This window comes from Prinia subflava, chromosome 6 (genome assembly GCF_021018805.1).
Source record: "Prinia subflava isolate CZ2003 ecotype Zambia chromosome 6, Cam_Psub_1.2, whole genome shotgun sequence".
Classification (NCBI taxonomy): Eukaryota; Metazoa; Chordata; class Aves; order Passeriformes; family Cisticolidae; genus Prinia; species Prinia subflava.
This window is the reverse complement of record NC_086252.1, coordinates 39,125,846-39,153,376: the sequence shown is the minus strand read 5'-3', so window position 1 is coordinate 39,153,376 and position 27,531 is coordinate 39,125,846. Positions and strand designations below refer to the sequence as shown.

Sequence of the window (27,531 nt, the reverse complement as noted above, 5' to 3'; positions counted from 1 at the left end):
ATAGCCCTGAAGACTCACGATGGAACTGAACACCGTTGCATCGTTGTGAGCCTCACAGCTCTTAACTGGCCCCAGGACGGGATGAGGCACTCAGTTCTGCAGCTTGTTCCCATTCACACCTGCATCTGTCATCAGTGGCCTCATTAAGGAGATCTGGGCCCACCACTGACAATCAGGTATGCCTGAACTGCTAGAACAAGCCAGAGTTACTCCTTACATCTTGAAGCCCAGTGAACAAACAGGGCACACGCATGTGGGGACAAGACAAAAAGCATATTTGCACAGCTACCTGCATAGATACACATGCCGTGTGCTGACAAAAATCCACTTGGATGTACCCACAAGAGCTTGCACAGATAGGTGACAGAGATCTCACAGCACAGCTACACAGAGGACAACTAATCTGGCTGGTCCCAGGCTCTACCCGTCTATAGCTGTGGGGCATCAGGGCAGCTCTCCTCTGAGAAGGCAGCTTGGTGGGTTTGGTGGCAGCTTTCTTCCCAACTGGTGCATTCAGACACTCTACTCCTCACCAGTTCCACTGTGGTATTCCCCCACATCATTCTTCCATTTGCACTGAAGCTCAACAAGGCTGTAGGACACCAAACGTGTGTGTATCATTTCAACCACATTTGTACATGGAGCTCCTTACATTGCTTACCTTCGTGGAATGGTGTTTGTTACAAAGACTGAAGAAAAAAATTTAAAAATGTCCTTCACATCATCAATTTATTAGGGTATCAGAACCCATGCTTGTAACCCCAAATTTACTGAGTGCATATGAAATACTGACTGTTTTACTGTATGACATTTTATTAAGCTGTACCATCTAACTCAGCAAGGATTGAACATTTATTATAAATTTCAATTCACCTTCTTCAGAAATGAGTTAGAAACATCTTCACATATGCCTGAAACTTCACTTTTCAGATGAATGTCCCAGAGGTGTATTTCAGTTAATTACTGAATAATACTTGTAAGTGTTGGCACCAAATGCCTAAAGTTACCAGAACAGGCATAGAAATACGCCATTTCCTTAGCATTTCATTTTCTCTCAAGTCTTACAGATGACAGGCCAACTCATGTCATGCTAGCAAAGTTAACTCTAAAAATCACCAAGTTCATTTCAGCTGGTAAGGCACATCCTTTCATCTGCACAAGTTATTTTTACACACCATAACAATAAACTAAACTCAAGGCATTTCAACATGTTGCACTCTTTGCAGATACATTGTTACTGTGGTAATTACAAAAGTAACACATATCTGTAGGAAATACAATTCTAGGACATGTATAAGAATTTATTGTACCACCATTTATAGAAAGCATTTCAATCCAAAATGGTCAGAACAATCTTAAATATCTGGGTAAGAATTTATAAACATTAGTAACAATATACCACAGAATACAGCTTTCTATGTTTTCAAGTGTAAGTTCTGGTAGATATCCACATTTAAATAAAATGGACCAGTGAAGATGCATACCTCTTTTGTCTTTATTTATAAAGAAGTGACAACACTAGAAAACACATTGATAACCAGTGCTTTGAACAGTGAAAGTGGGATCTAAAAAAAGTCTGATTAAACTAAACAACCTTAGGTCTTTGTCAAGTTGCATATCTGCTAGGAATGCTGAAATGCAAGAGTTTACACCTGCAATATTCCATAATGGAACAGCCACATGATATCAAATATAATCTCAGATTTCCAAACTGGTACATAAAAAAGCCATCACCAAGTATTAGAAGACCACTGCAAGTTCTTATTGCTTTTTCAGTTAAATAATCTTCAAATGAGCCAAAACCCAAACAATCTCTACAGTATCTTGCTTATCTTCCCGTTCACTCATTAACAATGGAAGCAATCAGTTATATGATGCAGCAAAAGAGGCATTTAAGAACACCCAAACAAAACTTATTTAAGTACATGGGCCTCCCCACCCTCCCCCTGAAACCCACTATAACCACTTAGTGCCAGTACAGGAGCAAAACTCAGTAAGACAAAACCCGAAGTCTGACTACAGTAAGAAGAAAACACAAAGGGAGATAGAGCTTCCTTAAATATTCAGAATCTGATCTCTTCCAAAACAAAGCACAACATCCTCATAATTTAAAAAGGGAAGTTGCTTTCTATGTATCTAATCCTCACACATGCTGAGTAGTTCTCAAGTCCACTGAGCTCTGCTGTGCAGCAGTTGATTTTGAATTCAACAATGCTTCAAAAACTACAGTAATATTCAATGCGCATTTTACTAAGGAGAGGAATAAAACAAATGCATGTTGATGTTTTTCTTGCCAGTTCAGCATTTCTGCAGCAATTCCATTTGTTTCTTGCAGTATGAAAGTTCTACCAGCATCAGTCTTCAGAATCGTCTTCAGAAGCTGTTGGAACAACAGTGTAATCAGAAGCCTTGACAAAAATGTGTGAAATTAAAGCACTTTAGGATGAGTAGAGGAAATAAAGGTGATTTTATAATATTAAATAGCAGACTCTAATACCCAGCCAAACCTTGCAAAATCACATAGCTTAATTCTTAAATGCATCCCAAGTTGGAAAAAGACAGCATTTTCAAATCAAAACTCAACAGAACATACAATATGCAGTGTCCTCCTACTCTTCTTCCTCAAAATAAGAAGAAGAAAACTTAATTACGCCAGAGATTCAACTTCTATGTAGTGTTTTGAGTGGCTAATTCCAGCAGTAGTCAGAGGAGGTTATACTCAATCCATGACAGCAGCACCCAACATAAGGGAAAGAAACTACTCACTAAGATAACAATTTGGATACTAAAATACCTAGAAAGATGCAGCAGTCTAAACACAGACCTAAATTTCTTCCTTTCTATCTATCTATCTATCTATTGCTTAATGCAACCTAGGCCTACTTGGAAGCAGCTCCTCTCTCCACTCCTGTCCTTTCAGCATATGCAAGATGAACACAAAGCCCACATATGCACAGAATTTTGTCATTGCAAGGTGAGTTAAAAGACAAATACACACTTGTGAACTATGATAGAAAAGTCAGTACACACATCTACATTAGGTTTGTAAAATGTTAGTTTGTCTGTAACAGGAATTTAGTGTGTCCTCTTAAGCAAGGTCTGCAGGCAAGGAAGTATTTATACTGGAGTAACTTGTTCCATCCCTGAACACCAAAAGAAGAAAAGTCTGACTCCTTGCTTCTTCAGTTCTTAGAAGAGAAATGTAACTGAAGCGCACCAATAATAAATCTAGAACTTAGTATTCCTCACCTGCAAGTTAAAGGCTGAATCAAATATTGATTGCATTAAGGAATAAAATGACACTCATTATTTTTTCCTCTAGTAAGGATGCATATAACTTAATGAATTCAAAACTCAAACCCATCTTTGTCTGCTCTGATTGTAGAAATATTCAGTTTGAACCAGAACTCCCTCTTTCACACACACACTCCCACACCCACACCCATCCATTCTTTGTAGTATTCCAAATACATCCTGTGTACTGAAAACCAATATACAACTGACAGACACTCACATGCAATCTAGGAAAAAAAAAGGTAGACCAACTACCCTTCTACTGCCTATTCAACATGCCCAGAAATAGATCCAGGTTATATTTACCAGAAATTTAGATATGTCAGCATATAGTTTTGAAAAAAGCTGTTAGATGAAAAGTAGCCTAATCCTTTGCCAAAATTGGCAACCTTTAGACTTCATTCACGAGTGTGATAGATCTGGTCAAGGAACCCACACAACCAAAAAGTGGGTGTGAATGGAATAAACAAAGGGGAGAAGAGGGCAAGAAAAAAAAAGGGAAGAAAAATGGCAATACAAGCATCTAATTTAAATGCAGTAAAACTCAATTCTCAATGTTTCTTTCCTACTCTTGTAAAAGGCAACAACCTGAAAGTCACCACTTATCCTGTAATTATGAATTACCAGAACTACAATAATAACCAAACTGTAACTAGTAAGGAATTTTGTTATCAACTGCAGATAACACTTCTGTGGTCTAAACAACTCTGTGCTGTTGGGCAATTGATCATGGAGAATTAAAATTGGTTCCCCCTCAGAATAGTTCTACTGATGATGGAAAAAGCACTGGTGAGTAAGGTTTTCAGTAATTATGTTCAGTATTATGAATCTTGGCAAGGAGGATTGTACTCATTAGCTTTGAGTTGATCTAATGGGAGGGGAGGGAAAGAGGGGAAGCACCTACTTTCAATATCTTCCATATGTGCCTGAAGAGTTCTTGCAAGGTTAATAAACTAGAAACAAGGCAGAGAGAAAGTAGTTTAAAAGTTGCAAAGTTATCTGCAGAAATTTGCAACAAGTTAGCAAAGTTTTCTTCACTTTTTACATCCCAAAGCTTCACGGCAGATCTTGGTTATCCTAAGCCATTTGCCCAACTTACAAAAAACAATGCAAAATTTAATATAAATCCCCACACATTAGACTTCAAATTGCTATGGCACAGTTATTTCAGCTGTAAAATGTTTATGGTAGCAGCTTATGACATCATCTTCATGTTCTACAATATGTAAAACACATCAATTTTGAAAGCAGCAAACATAAGCAAGTGTCAGTTTAATGAAAACCATTCCTAAAAACTGTAATGCAGAAAAACATAATTACGGTAAGGACTTGCATTAGTTAAATCCATTTAATTTAATTCACGACTAATACAACAAAACAAAACCTTCTAAATGAATGTGATTCATGAAAAATGCATAAACACAAAAGTTTTTGTTTACAATTAAATTCTTGGGACCAGGATTACTGTTAGGCAACAGTGGCAGTTTGATGTTAGACGCGTATGGTATCAAAACTGAAAGAAAATTCCTACAAATAAAAAGTCTCAGCCAACTGGTTTTCTTTTGTCACTGCCAATCTGCATCACTGTTTCAGTTAGAAGTCCAGATACTGAGACACTGCAGATAAAATGAGTTTCCACAGCTCATATGCTTGGTATCAAACACCAGCATTGGTGCTCTCATGGTGCCATTTAAACAATGGTTTAAAATGCAGCGTCACACAAAAAAGTATGTAATGCCTCCTCTGATGAGAAACCAGTAAAAACATCATCTTCAATACACTCAAGCTAACAATCTATGCTGGATGCTGGCTACGATTAGATCATGTGTCTTGTGTCTCCACACTTACAGCACAAAAACTGGACCACAGAATACAAGCCCTACGTGGATCTGTACATAAAAAAGGAACACTGTTCTAATACATTAAGAGATTAGATAGAGCACAGTCCTGTCTCTTCTGAAGATCTAGTACCTGCTAACAGTTAACCATTCTCATATGCATTGGATAAGCTTAACACTGTCACTTCTTTGTATGAAAGCAAAAAAACTAAAAATAACTGGCTTTTCAGGAGCTCAACTGACTGAGAGCTGATTAATATCTAGTATCAAATAAACACGTAGAATACATTAGGATTTATGAGTGAATCCCTGTGCAGAAAGAACTCTGTATGCTGATCTCTTACTGGTTAAAGGTGTACTTAACACGTTCCTAAGCCAGGCCTTTCAAGTGATGAGAATGCAGTCAAATGCAACTCGTAAGAGTTTGGACTAATGCCAGAGAAATCATATTACAGCTATAGGCTGTTGCAGAACGTTAATATTCAAGTACATGTTTAAGTGTACTTTGGTAGACAAGCATTGCAAGTTCTAGACCTTTGCAATATAGACTTGCATAATGAGAAAATTAAACGAATGAGGTAGTCCAGCATTCTTAACTGCATGTTTGGCACAGAGAGAGGCTGACCTTCTAGTTGTGCATAAATTCACAATAATCATGACAACATGTATGTTAAATGATGAATTACAAACAACCTTGACAAAAAGCATTCTGTAGCAAGAGTACCTGCAACTGCGTAGTACCTTCAGTTTCTAATCAAACACAGTGCACTGACAAGCACAATCCATTTTAGACCTAATTTTGTTTAAAAAGTGTGTTTCTTGGGTATGTACCTCCTAGGTCACTCAAAGTAACAATCCTTCCAAACTCCTTCCCAGTTCTCTGTGTGAGCAATTCCTGCCAGAAAATCACTGCATACTTACTCTGACGCGTGTGCTGGCTTCATTTGCAGTTCCTAACATATCAGAAAAGCGCTGCTCGCATAAGTGTAACAACACTACAAGGTAGAGACCAGAGCTGATAAATTCATAGTCTGCCTTAAAGGAGATAAAAGAAACATTCAGAATGTCAGCAATACATCTGCATATATCATTCAAGTAGAACAACAATTAGATTTTAATGGAATCATTACAGATTTATCTCCAGTCGTTCCAAAAGAATGAGGAAAATGTAATACTAAAAATTTAGGTTGCTGAAAAGCTATTTATACTTCTGGTCCTTCCCATCCACCCCAAATATAACATGTTATCCTTGAAGATAAATAGAGTTCTACAAATTAAATCTCAGTCAGCATGATTAGCTCAGAGGACAGAATGTGTGAATCAGAGTATTATATCACTTGGGGAAATAAAATCAATATTGCTGGTTTCTTCTCTGTGGTCCCAAGGCTTTACAGAAAGCCAGACCAAAGGAATATATTTTAAGAATGTCATGATGTTATAAATATTTGAGAAATTCCTTTACCTGCTAAGGTAAGAGAAAACCACAAAAAATGCTACTGCTGAACAGATAATTTAGTCAACTCTTTAGGAAAAAAATTTCAAAGTTCTTATTTCTGTTAAAATGCAGTGACAACAACTGATAAGCACTAGTACTAAAACCTGATGACACTCTTGAGAAAGACTTTTCAGAGACTGTCCCAATTGATAGGAATTCTAGGGCAAGTACTAGGGTACTTACGCCAGAATTCCTATCAATTGTACTAGGGTAAGAACTTACTTTAAATAATAAATAAATAGAGGCTGATTTTTGCCCCAAAATTGGTATCACTTGGTATTTCTAGTATCATTAGTCTTTGTATATTGTCAGAATACAACCCAAAGAATAGGGAAAACCCCTCTGAATAAAGTCCATTAAAAATGCCAGCTTTGTGTTATTTACTCATTTTTAAATACTACACAATCCAGTAGTTCTAAGATATTCTATTTTAAATAACAAGAGTAATACCAACAGGCCTCTGATTATTTTTAAGTTAGGAAATTATGTGAAGGAGCAGTTACAAACTGCTAGAACAGAGGTTAGTTTCTACCACTCTAATGAAACAAAAGAAGTTCCTAACTGTATGTTTACAACAACTGCTAATCTGTGTTCAAAACCAGCTAAAAGTGATGACAACTCCTGACTTCATGTGAAATTCAATCTAATCATGCTAGAATTCACACTGCACCTATGTGGCAGAGACACTGGGTTACAAAGCTAGATGACAGATATACAACTAAGAAAAGAGATATATTATGCTAACTGAAAGCTCAGCTCTAGGAAGCGTAGCAGGAAGGTAGTGGTAGTCAGAATACTGAGGAGAAAACTCTCTTCCACATTAACATTACTTTATATGTGTAACAGTCCTGAAATGGAGATGCATTTGGCTTCTCTAAAGACTGCCCTCCCAGCACTAAAGCAACACTTACCAAACAAGGTAAAATATACTAACTTGTTCATTTGCATGTGCCCTATAGAGTTCATGAATGTCAAAGTCTTCCAGATTAAGATGCAACTTCTCCTTGCACAATTCACAAGTTGTCACTGCTTCCAAAGAAGAACCTGGTGGGGAGGCAGGCAAGGGGAAAACTCAGTGTCAGGTTTCAATAATCTGTAACAAACGACACACTCACATACACATTAAAAACTCCACGTAATTTTTGGCTTTATTTTGCAGAGCAAGGTTAGAAGAAAAGAAAACCTCTAACAGGAATGCAGTGACATCTGCTACTGTCAGAATTTAAACACTGTAGAATCTTTATTCTCTATCCAGCTGCACCTATTTTGCCTCACATTCACTCTGGACATAATATGCCTCTTCCTGCAAGTCTGGCACAAAATCGCTTCTTGGGCTTTCTGAATTTTATAGTGTAATCCAAATACACGCAAAAGTAAGAATAAAGTTATTATTAAGTAACATTTTGTCTTATAAAAGACAAAATGTTACTTAATAATAACATTATTAAGTAATAATAATGTTATTGACTCGGACAATAACAACGCTGCAACAAGAGGGGGGAACAGGGGAGGGCAGGCACCAAAGTAAAACAACCACACAGGACATCCGTGAGAGACACCATAAGACTATTATGCACCAAAACACAGACATAAATAATACTTGCTCGGACAGTGACTCAGATTTATCAATTTCAGACCCAGCAGACTTAAACTGGGAAGCAGACTTAGTCACTTCTAACATAGAACACCCTTCATCTCAGCCTGAATGGAGGCTTCCTCTAAGAGGGACTCAGCAGGAGTCCCTGGCTGCAGAGCTGTTTGTGGCTTTGCCAGTCAGGGATGGCAGACAGGGTGTCAACTTATTACAGACACTAAATCATGAGGACACTGGGGATCCTGCTTGTGAAGCTCTGGTATTGACTCAGTCAATAGAAACTCCAGAAGAGACTTATCCAGACATAAAGCAGGGAACATTAGAGACATTTCTCATGTTTTTAGATCACCTGATAGATGTCATAGACACACAATGTAACAATGACTTGGCATGTCTTTATATGGAAAATTTCTGTCCAGCATCTCTTCTAGACTTTGTCAGTCCAGATGCAGGGAAACCAGATTTTTTTTCCTAGTTAGCCAAACCTAAAACTAATATAGATAATTAATAAAGTTGTTAAGAAAGTCTACATGTGTAAACAAAGAGGGGGACCCCTGTCTGGGATCTGTGATCTTGTGTTCCCTTTCTGTGATTGTGACCCCACGGTTGAAAAATCCTGCATGGGGTCAGATGGGAGGCTGATTTACCTAGAGGCTGTAATGTCAGATATGTGCTTTGCTTATAGTCTTACTAGTTTTGCTTGTTAGGAATTCTATGCTTTGTTTGCTGTTTGATTAGAGTTGTGTGTTAAGATTTCTATGTTTTAGTTATTGTCTTATTTAGACTTTGTTTGCCTAGGTTTATAATTGGTTGTAGAATAAGGCCGCTCTCAGAACTCTTACGCCTTCAGATATGTGCTTTTGTATAAATAAATCACTTTATTTAGATACTAAGATGTTGTAAGACCCTTAGAGACTTTTATACCCGTACAACGACCTGGGCATTATACCAGTTTTAAAACAGACTCCTCCATAAGCAACAAGATGAACAAAGCAAGTTGATAGTGGACTTAAATCTTTATATATAGTTAAATACTTCAAATTAATTTCTTCTACAGACTGAAGCTTGTAAAACATCCCTACTGTAATGTGTATCCTCTGGTGCTGACTAGAAAAGTCAGATACTAACACCTTCCTTTGGTACAAAGTATTTCATGTCTTCTATCAAGCCATCTACTTTTAAGTCTTAAGAGTACTGCAGATAACAGTAACAAACTGGTCCATCTGTTACAAAAATATTTCTCAGCATGCAATATCTGAAGTGTTTCTTAAAGAACTATATATGCACTTCGAAATAATTTTTGAGCATGCAATTTTAAAGTGCCTTGAACAGAAATTAGTATCTTAAAAAAAATTTAACATACTTAAGTCTAGTTACAATTCAAAATAACTTTTGAATTTTCAAACTCCTACCACTGCTAAGAGTTAGCTTGGGTATTGAAGTCCTGAAAAAAAGAACAACCATTTCCATAAGGGTGGGGAACAAATGCCACCCCAAGTGGTACCACTGAAGTGGCAGAGTAATTCTAAAGCTACACTTCCGCAATGTTATCTTTTGTCTAACATTTTAGTAGACAACCTCAAAAAACATAATTCTCTAAACAAGAAATACAGTTCTTGGAACTACTCACATGAGAAGCTGCACAGACAGACACAAAAAGCCTGGAAGTGCCATACTACTGTTTGTCCCCACTTTTCAACTAAATACCTCAGTAAGTGCAATCCTTCTGATAAGCCTCCCTGTATAACTGGAAGTCTACCTTGGTCTAGAGTTTGCTTTACCTGAATTTATCTTCGACTGCAGCCATTTTTTCATGCACTCCTGGTGAACATACTGCAGACTTCCAGTGCATTTGCATGGCTCTATTAAAAGGTTGTCAGAACTTGCAGAGGACATCTGACAGATTCTGCATAAGTCACCCTCTTCATCTTCAGAATCTTCTAAAAGCAGACTGAATAGGATGGAATACCAACAAATGCTGTGACATTTCATGTAGGACTTTTTATAATGAAAATTCCACTTATCAAACTGTTCTCAAACCTATGAGAACTGAAACAAGTTTCTTTAAAGACGAAAGTGAGAATACAGGTGACAGGAGACTGAGTTGCCACCTCCTCTAAAGGGAAGTTTTCTTTTAAAATCATGATGGCAGAAAGCCCTCTCAGGTTAAAACATGTACATTTTACTATCGCAAAAGAACATACTAACTTACCTTTCTTTAATTTTCTGGAGTCTTTCCGGATCTCTTGAAGGTGGTATTTTAGACTTGCCACTTTCTTGTCCATCAGATTGATTCCAGCCAGAGGGAATAATATCTACAGTTATCATAAGATTATCAGACAGACTGCTACCTAATGTTGGAGGCACTGCAAAGCGAAAGAGAGAACCAGGCAGAATTCCCGAACTTCTTCCACTGGAGGCTGAATCTGGTGGGGAGGCAGTAGCTGCAGAAATAACAGATACTGCGGGTGTTGGTCTGCTAACAGAAGCCCTAGGAGGGCTATCTGATGCTTCAAGAGAGTTCTCCTCACCTGACTCTCTCCTTCTAAAGACATGTTGTGATCTAGCAGTTGTATCAGAGGTAGAGATCCTTGCGGATTCATCTCTGCCTTCTCTTCTTCTTCTAGAAAAGAGAGGTGTACATCTGTTCCTCAAAGAGGACGACAACCAGGATCCTGTGCTCCTACTTTCAGTGTCTGGTCTGTAACTTTCCCCATCAGAATCAGAGTTGCGATTCTGTGAAATGCCTGATAAACCCCATCTTCGTCCAAGAAAACTAAACCCCTGAGAAGCTTCAGATGACTGAAGGCCTGGAACTTCCGGAGTTGCAGCTCTATTACTACTTGACAGAGTCGAAGCTTGAACTCTCGGGACCACCGTTGACTCTTCAGAGCCTAATGATCTTGCAGGCAATGGGTCTTGGCTAGACCTTCGAGAGAAAAACGTAGATGACATACTAGATGCTAAACGAGACAGCAGCTGTCTGGTTGTGCGCCTCCCCTCGCTGTCAGCTGCAGACTCATTCAGTGACCTCTGAGAAGATAAAACCCTTTCGGAACCACTTGAGGAAGGGGTTTCATCTCTAATGGTAGTAAGAGAAAACGTTGGCTGCACACTCCTCTGGGGAGATTCCAATTCATTTCTCCTTTGTCTTGAAGAATAGCTGGATCTTGAAGAGCTCATGTTAGAGTCTCTGTTGAAAAAAGATGGCTGATGATCAGAAGGCAACTGGCGGTTCATGGGTGCATTCAGCCTCAAAGTGCTTAATGAGTTCTCTTTTGGTCTTGCTCCCTCTGCATATGAAGAGGCAGGCCTGTCTTGAAAATCTGTTGTAGAAAAGCACAGGAAAATACAAGATGTGCTCAAACACATCAGGAAACACTCAACGTCAGGTTCAGCAGGGTTCTAGGTAACCTGTCCTAGCTGAAGATGTCCCTGCTCACTGTAGGGAGATTGGACAAGGGGACTTTAAAGGTTCCTTCCAACCCAACCATTTTATCATTCTTACAGGAATATCTTCTGTAAATACTGTCTGAGTATCTCAACACACTAAGAAGAATTCCACTGTAGATGAACTGCAGTTCACATGAAGTAGCTGAGGTGGCTAGTCTCCTTCCTCAAATGGCTGCACTGGGGAGTTGTGGGTAGGAAAAGGGGGAAGCAGGAACAAGCATGGATAGATGAAGGTAGGAAATAGAAGCTCTTTATGTCTTCTCAATTTAAAACCTTTCATCTTTATAGTTTTGGTGACTTCCTTTTAATGGGTTTTGCACTGCAATCACCATTTACTGCTGAAGATGAGCTTTATTATCTGGCAGATTCCAGCTAACAAAAACATCTGCACAGATGCCAATCATCTACCGTAAGCTTTTGATTACACATCAGGGAACACATTTGGGAGTTATTTTATAGTACTTAAGAGCAGCACTACTCCTAGAAATGCAGCCCAGACAGTACAAAGCAAGGCTGCTCACCAATCCACTTGTCCCACTAGGCTCTACCAGGCAGTTGAACTGTTCTCTTACTAAAAAGAGCTAAGAGTATGATGACATTAAAATATACTCTTCTGTCGAGGCAAGACTACAGATGAATTCTGAAAGTAGTTTTTATCTTTTCTGCTTGTCATCTATACTTAGAAAGTTTTTTTTTAAAACTTCTGCATTACAAAATACCACTAATGCATCTGCAAAAGGTTGCAGATCAAGATTAATGGTGAGATTCCCCTGAGACAGCTCTAGGTCCCAGCACTCTGAACAGAAAGTGAAAATTACAGTGCAGAAGTCCTTACTAGTCTTAGCAGTAGCCATGAGACAAATCTCTCACCTCATGTAAAGTGTGTTTTTATTCATTTTTGTTTTCAGACGTCTAGCAGTCTTCCCTAATAACCATTTGAGAACCCAAATAAAAAGAGGTAATATGCACCTTTAAGAGAAAACTTTCCTAGGGCAAATCAACATTATTTCTCTTCCCATATGTAAATACAAAGAGATTTTAAGAGAAACAAGAAAAGAGCTTTACTGAATAATCACAGAGTTACAGTGGCCACTAACACCACCTTCACATGACTAAATGCATCTACAAGCTAGACCATTCACATATCCTTTGTTGATTTGGTCAACACATGGAAAGTGGCCAACCAACTTTATTCAAAAGGATACTTTAAAATATATTTTGTCATCATGTTTTGAATAAAATATTAAAAGAGCATGCCCAGTTAAGTTTTGGATGCTCCATCACTGGAAGTGTTCATGGCCATGCTGCATGGGGCTTGGAGCAACCTGGGATAGTGGAAGGTGTCCCTGCCCATGGCAGGGGGTGGAACAAAAGGTCCCTTCCAAACCCAATCATTCTGTGATCCTATGAACGTCTTAAGAAACTAAAAGCCATACAAACTGTAGGTTTATGAGCTTTCAGTTACATGAAACATACATGTTGAAGGTGAAAAGTCACTGTTTCTGTAGCTGGGATCCACCAGGCTATTAACAGACAGATCTGCTCTTCTTTGTAACTGTGTTCGCTCTCTCACCAGATCAGTTCCAAGGGAGCCAAGCATTACTGATGAAGATCTAGGAATCCTACTGCATCTCCATGAGGAATCTAGAAAGAAAAAGTAAATAAATGCTCTGCCATTAAAACTGGCACTTACGCAGACATTTTTGTTATTCATATCAAGGGCAAGTTTAACATCACCACTAAGCTGACCAAGGACCCAGCTGCCAACATAAAGCTAAGTGCACTCTGCTGATGTTGGCACTTACTTCATCTTGCAGCAAGTTAGTTCTGAAAGCTAAATCTAACAAAAAGTAATAATACATTTGTGAAGAGTCAGAGCCATTTACACTCTTACAGGACAGAATAGGAAGAGAAGTAGCATTGTGCTTCTTAATGGTAGCTAGTTTTTAAAAAGGTTTCACATTATAGCAAAACAGCAGCTTGAGACTCAGTAAATGCTGCCATTCTACTTGACACTACTTAAATGAAGTTTCGTTTCTCATAAAAACAGCTGATGAAGCTTAAATGCAGCTCAGACACAACTTTAAGAACAATGACTAACACTGTCCTTGCTCATATTACAGAACAAAACATTTCAGTGTAAAAAGGGATCTTGTTTTTCGTTAACAGCTCCAACAACTGCATAGCAAACATCAGCTGTGGACAAAACTCTTGTTCCAAAAGAGTCTTCTTCAATGCGAAAAATTCATGTTGATATCGCTTCATCGCTAACTTAGAAAACCAAACTTAAGCACTCATTGGTTGGCAGTGTGACAACCAACCAATGTAGAAATGGAAAGATAAACAGTCCTACACCATAATGAGAAATGTTAATGGTTGTTGTTTTATTAATAGAGTGAGAAAGTATGATTAATACTGAGGTTTGAACAAGAATTTATTGATTTTTATTTGGATGGCTCTGCAATTCCAGGAGATATTAAAACACCCATTAATCCATACTCACAAGGGCAATATGAATTAATCTAATTATCTTTTTCAAAATGGTTTAGAAATATTTTCAGTGTGAGGTTTTGACTGTTGCTTCCTGAGCTTTAGACTTCTGTTGACATATTGCATAAATTCTGTCTAGCTGAGTTTCATGAACTTACTCACAGCTTTAACGAAAACCTCAAGTTTTCCTGAAAGAGCGCTTAAGAGCACAATGTTTCTCTAGGCAGGACCTAGAAAATGAGTTCAGGCCCTCTAAGAAAGGAATACTTTCTTCCCTGACCCCTATCTACAGTGCTCTAACCAGCCATGACACTGTGCTTAAATGTATTGCTAAGTATGGTAAAGATTTCCCTTCTGCTGTCCCTGGCACACCTTGATGTATCAACACCATTTGACTCATGAAATAAGAGCAGCTGCACTCATTCTTTCCTTGAAATCTTAACCAATTAAGGTATGTTTGAGCCATGAGGTTCAGCCTGACCACAAATGGAATAGGTACAGGTAATAATTCTGAAATGACATGAGTACAACTGGATTTTAAAAAGCCCACGTTAACAGCATACTCAGAACTTTGGATACTGCTATCAATGTAAACATACTCTTCAGACAGGCATAAATTTTTCTTACTTAAGAAAGATACAAGCATAATATTTGAAGCAAGTCTTTTGAAACTTGGTCAAACCTGATCTCACTACTCAGACAATTTTGAAGTAACTCAGCTCTAATAATCAACCTCTCACCTGAAAAGGCAGTCAAGCCATTACTTCTCACAGAAGAGGTAGATGTACAAGATAGTTTAGGTCTCTTTGAATCACTATCTTGCTGCTGGCTATGCAGTCTTGAATATGCTCCCTGAGTTCTCTCAGACTCACCATAACACCCAGATGTGAAATGAGAGGAAGAAGATGTAGACTGAAATAACATTAAAAAATAAATTACATAGTATATCAGATGCACTTACACTGCCCAAAAGTGTACAAAATATAAACCTCACAAAAATTGTAAAGAATAACTTTAGATACAAAACCTTTTCTTTAAAAATAACATAAGCATTATACTTGTGCTCTTGATTAGTATTTCCAGGTTTACTCAATACAGTCCTATCAACAAAAATCAGTTTCTAAAACATTCAACATTTTATTTCCTTTACAGATAGATGGGGCTTCCAACAAAAAAAATTCTAGTAAAAAGGGGGAAAAAATTAAATTCCTGGCCTGTAAGATACTATAAACACAATCAAATATAGCTTTACAGATCTCCAAGGGAACATATTTTGCTGTCCAGAAACTGGCCAAAACTGAAGAGCTTTATTATTTTATTTAACAGTTTAACTAATCCAACTTATTTTTTATCAACCTAAAATATAATTAGCTAAGGAGTGAACTTAAGAAAAACTGTTTGAAACCAGTATATTTTGATTACAATAAACTCAAGCGCAACTGAAGGAGTTCAGAGTAAAGAACAGCTACAAAACGATTTTTGCAGTGATTAACAGTGAAATAAAACAGTTTTCAAAAACTAGCACTATAGGACTTAGAAAAAAAAGTTCAGAATAGCCTACAAAACTGTTCATCTGGTTACTTACATTCAAGGCATTCATTTTCTATTTGAAATACTTGAGGTTGTTTTTTTTCATATAAAAAAGTCAAGCTTAATCACAAAGCTGAATTGAGCTGTTTGTCTTCCCAGAAACTATCTACAATCAAGATCCTTTAAAGATCAAACAAATTAGAGTAAGTTTTACCTGTGTTTTATTTCTACTTAGTTAAGGTTTTTACTAAGTTTAAGCCACAACTTCTTACTCTTTCAAACTAAGAAGTCTCTTAAGGATTCCCCTCATCCCCTCATCAAATCAAGCAGGGAGACTAACATCAGAAATCAAGTACAAAGCCAGGTTACTTCCCCTTATTAATCTTCTATTTATCTTTTTATCATTTACTACTTGATATGTGGAATTTTCAAAGTATCTTCTGCAAGGTTCATTTGAATTAGAATTTACTTTAAGAGAATAATTAACCTTAATGGGGAAAAAAGAGATTTCACCTTGAAAACTATAGCACTAATTTAACTAAGTATGAAGACCACTTAGAACCACAGATTGCATTTGCATTTAAACTCTATGGAGACATCTACCATGACTTCCCCTGAAGGCCAACACGTGCACACTAGTTCCTCCCTCCTCACCCCCAATACAGAGTGTCTTCACCTTAAATTCACCTAAGAAAATCAACACCTCTTTAACGATGCGAGCACTCTTACAAACCTAAGTACCTTTCATTTTGAAAGTGAGTAGAATTTTTATTTCACTATTGTCCCACCACACTTGTTCATAGTTTTCTGCTTTTCCTATCTCAATATTTCTACTGCACTTCAAAGTGTTCTGTCATTCTACAATGCATAAGTGTGTCACAAGCAAACACCTTTATTCTTAGTTACAAAGGCACATTCTAGTACCCAGTCAAGACAAAATATTAGGGTCTGAGTCGTGAATCTCAGGTAACCATTCTTTCACTGTACGACGTAAGCAGCATATAAGTCAGAATAACCAGACTGTGAACTAAACCTTACCTTAAATTAAATTAAATTTCCTAAAGCAGATCTCCAAACCCATGAACTTTGTGTTTACTCACAAAGCTAGTACCATCCAAAAAACTCCCACCCAGAAACACCTGAGGGAACAAGTATAAATAATATCAACTTTGCCATCCACAGGACTATAACATATCTAAGATTCTAATCACCCCTTCCTTTTTCCTTTTTAAATGGACTTTTATAGAGCTACTGACTTAAAATGTATTTTTTAACTCTTGGTAAAACTAATATACATCACTATATTCGTCCTCTGAATGTTTTTTTAACACTGCTATTTTCTAGCTTTTGCTCCATCTTAAATTAGTAAAATTTACTTGTCTAGAAATGTTACAGAGAGCCCCTGCTGGCAGCTTTTGAGATTGGAAGACTAAAGTAAAGCCCTGGAGTTTCAGTATTTTTTTCCAAGTATTGCACATTAACAGTTCTCACCAATCTGCTTCTGCTTCCCAAAAATCTTCCAGAATGAGGGTGATCAAGTGTCCCTGAGTACCGAGTTGGAGACGACGCTGTAAGCTTCCAAGGAGTTTCACGGGTATCCCTTTCTCCAATTCTCCAGTCTCTACTGGAACTATTCAATACACTGGATTCCTGAAGAACATGATTATCATTTGCATCTTGTAACTCAAAAACAACTCGGTATCTGATCTGAATATTGAAAATACAGAGAAGTGGAAGCAGTAACAAATCTGAAAACATCCAGTAAGAAACCGTGAGGAATAGCCAAGAAATGAAACAGGCTTAGAGAGAACCACTGGGAAAAGCAAAGTTCTGTTGTTTGGTTTTTTTCTAAGTACTTTATAGCAGCTCATTCATCTGTCCTCTGTTTTGACCTAGGACAACAAAAAGTTGAAGTGTAATGTTTTTGAGGCATTACCCTGACTTAGATACTGCAGCAACAGGGCTGAATTAAGAGCCTCATTTTCAAGTGTTATGCAAAAAACCACAGGTGTAGAAAGGGTCTCCATAACAACAAAAGTCTCTCTTTGGCCACTAAAACAAGCTGAATTTCAATGAACACATTATAATTGAGCAAAGAGACTGCTCCATAGAATAATCATGGAGATTAGCAAAATTAATAGAAATGACAGAAATTCAACCATTTTATTAACACTAGGCAGCATTTTTAAGTGACTATTTAAGTTAATTCCTTTTCTATGAACTATTAGTACTACAAACACAGTAGCTGCTGTCACCATTTCTTAAAAGCTACAGCAAAGCACTCAAAATCAAACCAACATACAAACATCTCAGCTTGTTTTCTTCCTTCAGTTCAGCTTAAAACTATTTAACATCCCTTGTCAAAACTTAACAATTAAAGCCCTATATAAGGTATTCTGATATGGTGTCTATTTTCAGTAGCTGAAAAATGTGATCAGGACAAAACAATCAAAACAATTTTATAAACCACTCTTGACCCCACGCCTCCACTGAAAAAAAAAAACTTATAATTCGTCATAAAATGTTTACTATGTTGTATCATAAGGGATAGGAATTTTTTTCTCATATGATGACACTAGTTCAATTTTTGTATTTTAAAGTTACATAGCAACAACACTATATCCCATACATCTGATTGGTTTACAATTAACCTCTTTGTTATGCCTCCTCAGATAAGCAGGGGCTAGTACCCAGATTGATCTCAAAAGTGTGTGACGTACAAGAATTCCGTATCTGTATCAAAAGAAAAAAAAAGACAACAAACCCACCCACTAGAAACATTGTCAGCCCTAATCAAAACCAAATATAAATTTGACTGATCTATCCCTGAAGTTTTTGAGTTAACCTATAATCAAGTGTTCTCTCTATAAAAATTCTGTATTAAAAATCCAAGACCTCTTTATACCCAAAGAATTCCTGATAGTCAAAGTTTTACTTCCAAATGATAAATTATTAATAATTTGTACCTGAACTAGATCTTAAATACTTTAAGGTTTGTTTCTGAATGGATTAACAAAGTGAAAACGCCTGTCCTTTGCATTCCTATCTGACTGGACTTAAACCTTCTCGCTCCAGTCTCTGCAATCTTAACCTGCAAGCAATAAAGCAATTTGTTCCTACCAGCTCTGTAAGTACCAAAGGTGAGTCAAGAGAGGGAACTTCCCTATGGTTTTATCACTAAGCACCAGTCTTGTGTAACAAACTCTCAGACTACCTTCTACAAACTGGGAGTGGAAAAAAAGGATATAACAATCTTCTATCCAAATATTTTCCTTTCTGTTTTAACTGGCAAGTGTTATGAGATCATTCCTCAGCTCAGAGTCACTTTTCTCAACAGGAAATAGTCAAAAGAATACACAGTGCAGTGAACACACTACAGTTCATGTAATAAATGAAATAATGAAAGGTACGTTGTGTCAATCTTTTAACAGCGGTAACACATCGAACTTCACAGCACCAGTTCAGCTGAAGATTTCTCTTCTGATCACTGGCTTTCAGTATATGTACACTGTGTGTGGACTGTGTCCATAAATCTCTACAAGTAAGTAAGACTGATCAATTGGCTTTTGCTGAGCAGCCAGACAGTGAAAAACATGTAGGACTCCAAAATGCAAATACGACTGACAACTGCTTCCCCTTGAACATTCTCTGTAGCCTATACAGTAACAAACACATGCTCGCTTGTTAGAGATAACAAAAATGTAACACATATACATTTAATTGTGCTAAAAATAATGTTCTATTACTTGTGAAACTGTTTCTCAAAAAGGCGTTACATAATACAGTGTCCCAGATAGCTTGTCAGCAGGGACCAAACTCCTAACCTTTTTTTTTAAGAAATATGAACATTTAATCACAAAGTTAAGTTTCTGCAGTTTCAAAGACCAAAATGGGCTTACATTTCTGGGCCCAAAACTGAAGTAAGAATTGCTGACAGGAGCAGAAAAAAAGTACCAAGACAATTGAGCCAAATGGCTATCTGTTGCTTCCGAGTGTCAAAAATAATTTCTACAGTAGTTTAACCTCTGCTTCCCATAATACTCTCCCAAACTGCAAGTACCTGAACAACGCAAATACTTCCTCTTGAGCACAGCTCCCCTTCCCGATAAAAGTAGTTTGGTTAGTATAAAATGCTGCTTGTGAAACAGCAAAAGGCCTTTTTTCAGTCCCATGTAGTGCACACAAAGCCCAGCTATACTAATAAACTGACATGACAGACTAATTGTAAGTCTGTGTTGGTTTTGGATGGCCTGGTTTTTGGTAGTTGGGAGACCACAGAGGTGGCTTCTGTGATTAGCTGCTGGAAACTTCCACCATGTTTGGCAAAGCCAATCCCTGACTGTTCTGAAGATGGATGTGCTGCTGGCCAAGGCTGGGCCAATTAGAGATGTTGGTAATGCCTCTGTGATAACAGAGTTCAGAAAGATCAAAACAAAAGTAGGGATGCAGTTTTAATTTCAGCCACAACAGAATACAAGGAGAGAACATGTGAGGGAGAACACAGTGACACTAAGGGCAGTGGAGAAGGAGGGGGAGGAGGTGCTCCAGGCACTGGAGCCGAGATTCCTCTGCAGGCTGCAGTGAAGAGCATGGTGAAGCAGCTGCGCTTCTGCAGCCCATGGGTCCACTGGGAATGCAGAGATCCACCCACAGACCATGGGGGAGGTACTTGCACTGGAGTAGGTGAATTCCTGGAGGAGGCTGTGATCCAGTGGGAGACCTGTGGAGAGAGAGAGGGCCCTGCTCCCAGGCTGGAGCAGCCTGTCCCTGGAGGACTTCATCCTATGAGAGTGACCCCTGCCACAGCAGTTTTGGGAGAAAAGCTGCCCATGAGAGTGGACCCATACTGGAGAAGTTCATGGAGAACTGTCTCCCATGGGAAGGACCCCACGGCCTCACAGGGGAAGGACTCCAGACCCTGAGCCAAGCGGAAGAAAATCTCGGGTGACGAACTGACCAAAATGTCTATGCTGTCTCCCTGCACTATCAGTGAGAAGGAGAGAGGGGCTGGGAGAAGAAAAGGTATTTTTCAGGGCTTATTTTATCTTTCATTATCCTCCTCTGATTTTGTTAATAATAAATTCACTTTGTGCCTTTAAGCCTCTTTTGCCCTTGGAGTGTTTTCTCCCAGTCCTTATCTCCACTCATGAAACCTTCACTAAGCTCTTCCCTCCTCTGCCCAGCTCCAGCAGGGGAGGGTGAGTGAATGACTGTTGTGGGTGCCTGGCACTTTGCCAGTGTCAAACCACGACAGAGCCTAAAGCTCCTCTTCTTACCTTTTCAAAATACAAACACGGGAGGTACTGCAGAACGGTACAGCCTTGTGTACTGACAACATAGTCCTGTACTTTTTGCATCACCAACACATCAAGTGTAATGCCCTACACACATCAAAGTTCAAACAAAACCCTTACCACTTCCTCAACAGAAAACTCCATTTACCCAGGTTTAAGATGGCAGTGACTCATAAGAAAATAGATTCATATTATCAGGATGCCCTCTCATTCATCAAACCGCTGATTTCTAGAGGTGCAGCTACAAACAAGAGCAGGTAAAACCAGAAAATCTAGAACTACCAGTTCACTGATTACTGTCTTTGGCCTGGTTAGCAAATTCTTGCATTTTAGAAGTTTTGTTTGTCTGAGTTCTAGGGCTTTTCTCAGTAAAAAAATACACTCTTAAAATCATTTATACTTCATAAAAAGAAAAAAAAATACATTACCTGGTATCCAGATTCTAATCTCCAAGAAGACTCTCTTGTACTATATGCACCAGACAAACTGTTTCCAGTTCTAGATCCTAGAGGAGAGCTCGAAGCCTGAACATGGTCTGGTTGGCCTGGTTAGCAAATTCTTGCAGTTTAGAAGTTTTGTTTGTCTGAGTTCTAGGGCTTTTCTCAGTAAAAAAATACACTCTTAAAATCATTTATACCTCATAAAAAGAAAAAAAAATACATTACCTGGTATCCAGATTCTAATCTCCATGAAGATTCTCTTGTACTATATGCACCAGACAAACTGTTTCCAGTTCTAGATCCTAGAGGAGAGCTCGAAGCCTGAACAGATATCCTGCGAGGAATTCTTGAAGGTTTTGACTCCATTCTTTGTATCCTGTACAAGGACATGCTGATCATTTTTTCCTCATAGAAGCAGGGAGCTCATGCAAAACAGGCACAGGTCATTCCAGGCGTAACATAAATATGATTCACGCATACAAATATTTACACAGTGCTTTGGTCTGACTGTGCACCAGCAAAATAGTTTTTGTAACCTCTTCATCTCCTCCCATCCCTCATTAGGAAACTACAGTCCCTTTCATGATTTTGTCACAATATATTATTGCAATTATAAATATAAGAGGTACTCCCTGAAGAACCACACAGTCGTCATATAAACGCAAAATGAGTCAGGAACAGATTACTCAGATTTACTGAATTCATATTACGTTTTTGCTAATGAACTGCATCTCAATGCTTACAGAAATTACATTCAGACCTCTTCCTCAGGGTTGAAATTGTGAAACTTCACCCTCCTGTGAAAAAACACATCTGCAGTCTATCTGCCTTCAACTTCTCCAAAGACAACTCCCATGGAAGCTAACACATGCAAAGGAGCACAGGCTATCTCACAAGTGTATTCATAATTTTACTTCTCACTTGCTGAGTGTTTATCTGCCTTTTGGTATTTCTAGGCATTTCAGAACAAATGCTTGTGCCTTTTCCACATGAGATATGTTCCTATACTCATCCCTGTCCTTGAAATGGTATCTGACTTAATGTTTACCTAGAACTCCAGACAGCTAGATCTTCCTCCTCAGGGTAGTACAGACAGAACCAGACCACAAACGGTAGCTCTTAAAAAATATATAAGTAAACTGCAGTATCCTCAATGGTGCAGTACAGGAAGAGGAGCATGACACATAACTCAAACAGATGACTTAGAATCCTACTGATAACAGGGTGATTTGCCAAAGTGGTACAGTCTATTTAACCATTTCTAATTCTGGCATAACCTTCTGAGAACAGGAGTAAACTATATTGATTAAAAAAACCCCAAACCTATCCATCAACAAAGCACAATTTTTTCCACAATTCAGTCATGCTCATCAGTATCACATTCTGCAAAAAGCTGCCACATGAACCCTGATACAATTCATGTCTGGCTGCAGTTTCAAGGTGAGTCCACATACTCAGGACTTCTAATCTTTGCTCAAGTCATGCTGAATTAAATTTTCTACCTGGTAAAAGCCAGTTAGTCTGTACAGAACTCCACTGACCTAACAGTTGGGACAGCTGAGATTAGTTTCCTTAACCAGTCTTCTCATGCATGTTCAGTTAGCTAGCTTTACAACAGCAGCCAAAACACAAAGTAACCAAAATGCTTAATCTTGTTGCAAGCAACACTCTAAAATATACCAAGTTTAAGTTTACCTTTGTGTACAAAAGAACTACTGGCTTGTATTACAGAGGACACCTGCTTCTAGATCACGCTTCCAAAACTAGTAACCCCTTCATGTTTTCCAAAGCCATCACCAGGTAAACAAGATCTGGTTAGGAATCAGAAATGGTCACTTGCCCAATTTTGCATTAATATACTGAAATAATTAAATAATTTCATTTCCTAGGTCACATTTAAAACCTTAGGCAAATATTCAGCAATTTATGCAATTCTCAAGTTGTAAGCACACCTGTATCAATAAAAATGTTCCAAGCAGCAGTCCAGAGTTCAAAAGAACAGTTAATTGTGGAAATTTAAAAGAAAATGAGGACAAGCCTAATTATGTAAACGACACCACTTCAAGTGGATTATTAGATCAATAAAATGTAACAATCATATTTATTCCTAAACTGTAATGATAGTTAATTTAACCTTCAGAGTAATCTGCCATAATGTGCCCTACAAGTTTAGTACCTGTATAAAGCTGCAATGAGCGTAAAAACTAACTGTCAAAATTGCAAATTGTGAAGTTAATATAATATCACAATAATATAGGCTAGAGTGTAGGCTGCACAGGATAGCCGTATATCGTGATGAGATCTGATACTCAAAGCATTTTCTGTCTGTTTTATCCTGATATAAAATACAAGGAACAAAGAACACAGAATAATGGATCCAATGCGGTACTATTAAGTTCTTGACAGAAGTGCTGGCATTATCTCCTCTATTGTGGATCATTCTGTTTCTGAATCCCTTTGTTTCAGATAGGTGTGGAACCAGATGAATTAATTAGCATAGATAAAAGTCAGACACGGACACATAGAAAACGCAAAGGTTCAAGAAGAGATTGAAGTTCCTACTAGTAGGAATTAATGTCCAGATTAATGTCAGCGGAGGAGACAGAAGTGTAAGACAGCTTCAAAGACTAAATTATAAATCATCAAATACTAATAAAATGGCTTATGCACCATCCACAGAACAGGAAAAAATAAAGTGCATTCACACAGAACAGGACAGGGTGGAAGACTGGACACCAGAGCCAACTACCTGCAGAAAATGGAGTCCAAAATTAGCAAATTCCTTCAACAGATACACATAAATAGGCACAAGACTAATTTTTTCCTTCAGTGGTAGCCCCAAGAGGACAGACAGTATTACCCATCAGCCTAATCTTGGAAATTAGTGCAGGCTGTGATTTCAATCCAAGTATGTCAGGATAATACTATCTTTAGAATATTTTCTTTCTACAAGTGAAGAAATCTTGCAGAAACTATACCCAAAAAAGGCATTAAAACCAAATTAAGGCAGCACAATAGAAAAGGAAAAATTTAATGTGTCAGTTTATGTATACACATTATGATTAATTCCCTGCATAGAACCATACATTTTTTTTCTGCAGTCTTTGCTTCAGCCAGCAAATGAGAAGGATCTGCTATAAATATCAGAGTCACATAAGAATAGGCATTTGACATCTGTCATGTCTGATACAGAAATGAAAAGAGGCTGAATAAAAGGTCTTATGATCAAAGCAAAGAAATTCTGATCAAAGAAATTAGATTTTACCTTTACCTTTCAATAAAGATTCAGTGACATCAAGTATGTCATTAAGATGAATAATTTATAAAAATCTGCTGCCCAAGAGGTATCTTCAATTTCTGGTTATCCACTATAAAATTTACTTGCAATCCAACTAGCATAAATCATAGAATAGTTTGAACTGGAAAGGATCTTTAAAGGCCATCTAGTCAAACCGCGCTGCAATGAGCAGAGACACCTTCAATGAGATCAGCTGGCTCAGAGTCCCATCCCACCTGACCTTGCACATTTCCAGGAACAGAGCATCCACCACCTCTCTGGGCAATCTGTGCCCATGGTTCACTATGCTCATCAAAAAAAATGCCTTCCTTAAATTTACTCCTTGTCCTGTCACAACAGGCTCTACTAAATGTCTGTCCCCATCTTTCTTATGGACCCTTTTTAAGCACTGAAAGGCTGAGGTTTCCCTGGAGGCTTCTCTTCTCCACCAAACAACACAAATTCTTTCAGCTTTTCCTCATTGTCTTACCCAGATGGACAGAAATGCAGCTGAAGTCAATGGAGCCATGATGTCTGTTTACTAGACAGACAAAATTAGATCTAGGCATTTAACCTGTGGTGTTCAACACCAGTAAGATGTCTTTTGGGTTTTGGAGTTTTTTCCCCAGAGTTCTCTGAAAACCATTTTAAGCAATGTACCTTGAAAACCTGAGATACAACTGTCTTCATAGGTGGCTTGAATACAAACAAAACACATACAAGGCTTATGCTGATCATGGTAACACAATGAGGTGGTTATAAGCCACACAATGGTCTCATGCTAAAATAAAAATCACATTATTAAAGCCACAATAATAATTGTCTGCAAGGGGAATATTGTGCACATACAGTATTTCAGAATGAGAATCGTTCCCTTTTACAGTATCATCATCTTAAGGATTTTCCTGAAGAAAAACACTCAAAACTGCAAGCATTTTGTTTACACACACAGGAATTCAACAAAGCCCAAGCAGTAATTAACACACTGTAGTTGAGTTTTATAATGACAAAGCAGACACTACCATTTACATAGAAGGTAGTGAGACCAAAAAATACTTAAATTACTTCTGAGGAAATAATAACAACAATCCCAGTAACAGAAATTGGGTTGTAGTCAGAACTGATTAAAAAGCCTGTTGTTGCCAAAAAGTAAAGGAACGCCTTATTCAAATATCACACCCTGTGTGTTCTTCATTAAGAACCTTCAACACATTAACCAGTGAAAACACACTTTTGGTTTCTCCATTATTTTAACACTACTCATACCCAACAAGAGAGAAATGAGAATGTGTACAGCAGGATGAGCAGCACTCTTATCAAAGCAACATACTTCATCAGCTTATGCCATGTTACACTACTTAGCAATCAAAACCTCATGAAAAAATCTGGAAACAATTCTAGAGACTCTTGAAAAAAGAGACATATGCAGTACTTCTCAAGACTTGGTCAGAAACCAAGTTCTGAAATAAAACTTCTAAGTCATACCTGAGCAATAAATGACCAACTTGAAAAAGGAGGTGGAGCTGCACAGCCTATTCTGAGCACACAGATCAAATGTCCTGCCTTTCTTGATCTGTCATCCCTCCAACAGCATTACAGAAGGTGAGCTAGACCTAACATAGCCATGGATAGAGGTAACAAAGCAGTAAAAGACCCAAGAGGTCTTTGAGGGAAAGCAGAGCAATCTCAAAAGACAAAAATTGTGACTATCCTTAAATGCCCATTTTTACACTCCTTCTCAGAAAGGTATTCACAAAACATACACAGTAAATATTTCCCTTCTGCCTTGACCGTCTCTATCAATAAAAGAGGAGCAGTTTCAGGTAGTCATGTCTATGAGTATGTAAAGCCTTTACCAGCTTCCATGATTACTACTAGGTTTAAGCAATCTTTGACTATCCATCAGAGGGTGGCATAAGCTTCACTGCCTGCTCCTAAATTCATTCTTCTAGCTTGGAACTATGCACTGACACTTCTACCTAAGACTCGAGGTCTCATGTTTACATGTTTTTAGGTGGTTTAACATAAAATTATTCATAAGATTTTCTCCCGAGCGACCTGTGCTCACGTGTCTTCCTCGGGGCTTACTCACAATCATGTTTTTATGACCAACAAGACACTGCTCACGAGACTTTCTCTTAGACTGTGCAATTCTTCGTTACGGGTATTTTCTCAATCTTCAGTGTTGTGAAATTGACAAATAACTCAGGAGCCTCGCAGCAGTCCAATGAGGAGCAAAAATATTTACAAACGTCGATGGCTGCCCACGCTGCCGCGGCTGGTGCCCTAAGGCTGGGCCGTTCCCGCAGCTAGCGGGTGCTCCGCAGAGCCGCCGAGGGCACCGCACCTCCCCTGCCAGGCCCGGGGAGAGGCTCGGCAGCCCACGGCCCCACTCGATCCCGCTGCCCAGGCAGCATCCGGCCCCAACCGCCGGGGAGAGGCCGCGAGGAAGGCAAAGGGGAACAAGCGGGCATCAGGTGTCACACGGCCTCGCTACGAGAGCGGGAGCGGAGCCGAGCGGCCGTTGGGGGCGATGGCGGAGAGAAGGGCGGCTGGGCCGGTCCCAGCACGGCACAAAATGGTTCCCCTGGCCCTGGCGTGAGGCCGCCGGAGCGGGCGGGGCCCCGCAGCAGGCGCGGCGCGGCCCGAGCCGCAGCGGCCGCCGCGGGCGGTCCGTACTCACCGTCACGGCCGGGCCGCCTCGCAGGCCGGGCCGGGGCGCCGGCTCGCGCCGCTCCCACAACACAATGGCGGCGGAGCGAGACCGCCCGGCTGCCAGGCGCGGCCGCTCCCAGGTCTCGCGAGAGCAGCGGCCACCCGGGCCGG

General features: G+C 38.8%; 1 protein-coding gene across 7 annotated transcripts; it reads right to left on the bottom strand.

The window, feature by feature from the left end:
• Positions 1 to 1,477: 1,477 nt before the first annotated feature.
• On the bottom strand, positions 1,478 to 27,531 carry MARCHF7 (membrane associated ring-CH-type finger 7). 7 transcript variants are annotated; one of them, XM_063401136.1, is made up of 11 exons: positions 27,389 to 27,531; positions 21,654 to 21,804; positions 21,417 to 21,532; positions 17,186 to 17,344; positions 14,905 to 15,076; positions 13,151 to 13,318; positions 10,434 to 11,547; positions 10,003 to 10,172; positions 7,562 to 7,671; positions 6,054 to 6,167; positions 1,478 to 2,380 (listed from the first exon to the last, which is right to left on the bottom strand). In XM_063401136.1, the coding sequence occupies exons 2-11, from the start codon at positions 21,676 to 21,678 to the stop codon at positions 2,144 to 2,146; spliced, it is 2,385 nt and encodes a 794-aa protein (XP_063257206.1). In that variant the 5' UTR covers positions 21,679 to 21,804; positions 27,389 to 27,531; the 3' UTR covers positions 1,478 to 2,143. The 7 variants fall into 7 exon arrangements, 5 of the variants coding, with proteins under 5 accessions (XP_063257206.1, XP_063257207.1, XP_063257205.1 ...); XM_063401137.1 differs by lacking the exon at positions 21,417 to 21,532 and having other exon boundaries at positions 10,434 to 10,665; positions 10,753 to 11,547; XM_063401138.1 differs by lacking the exon at positions 21,417 to 21,532 and adding an exon at positions 4,199 to 4,247 and having other exon boundaries at positions 2,221 to 2,380.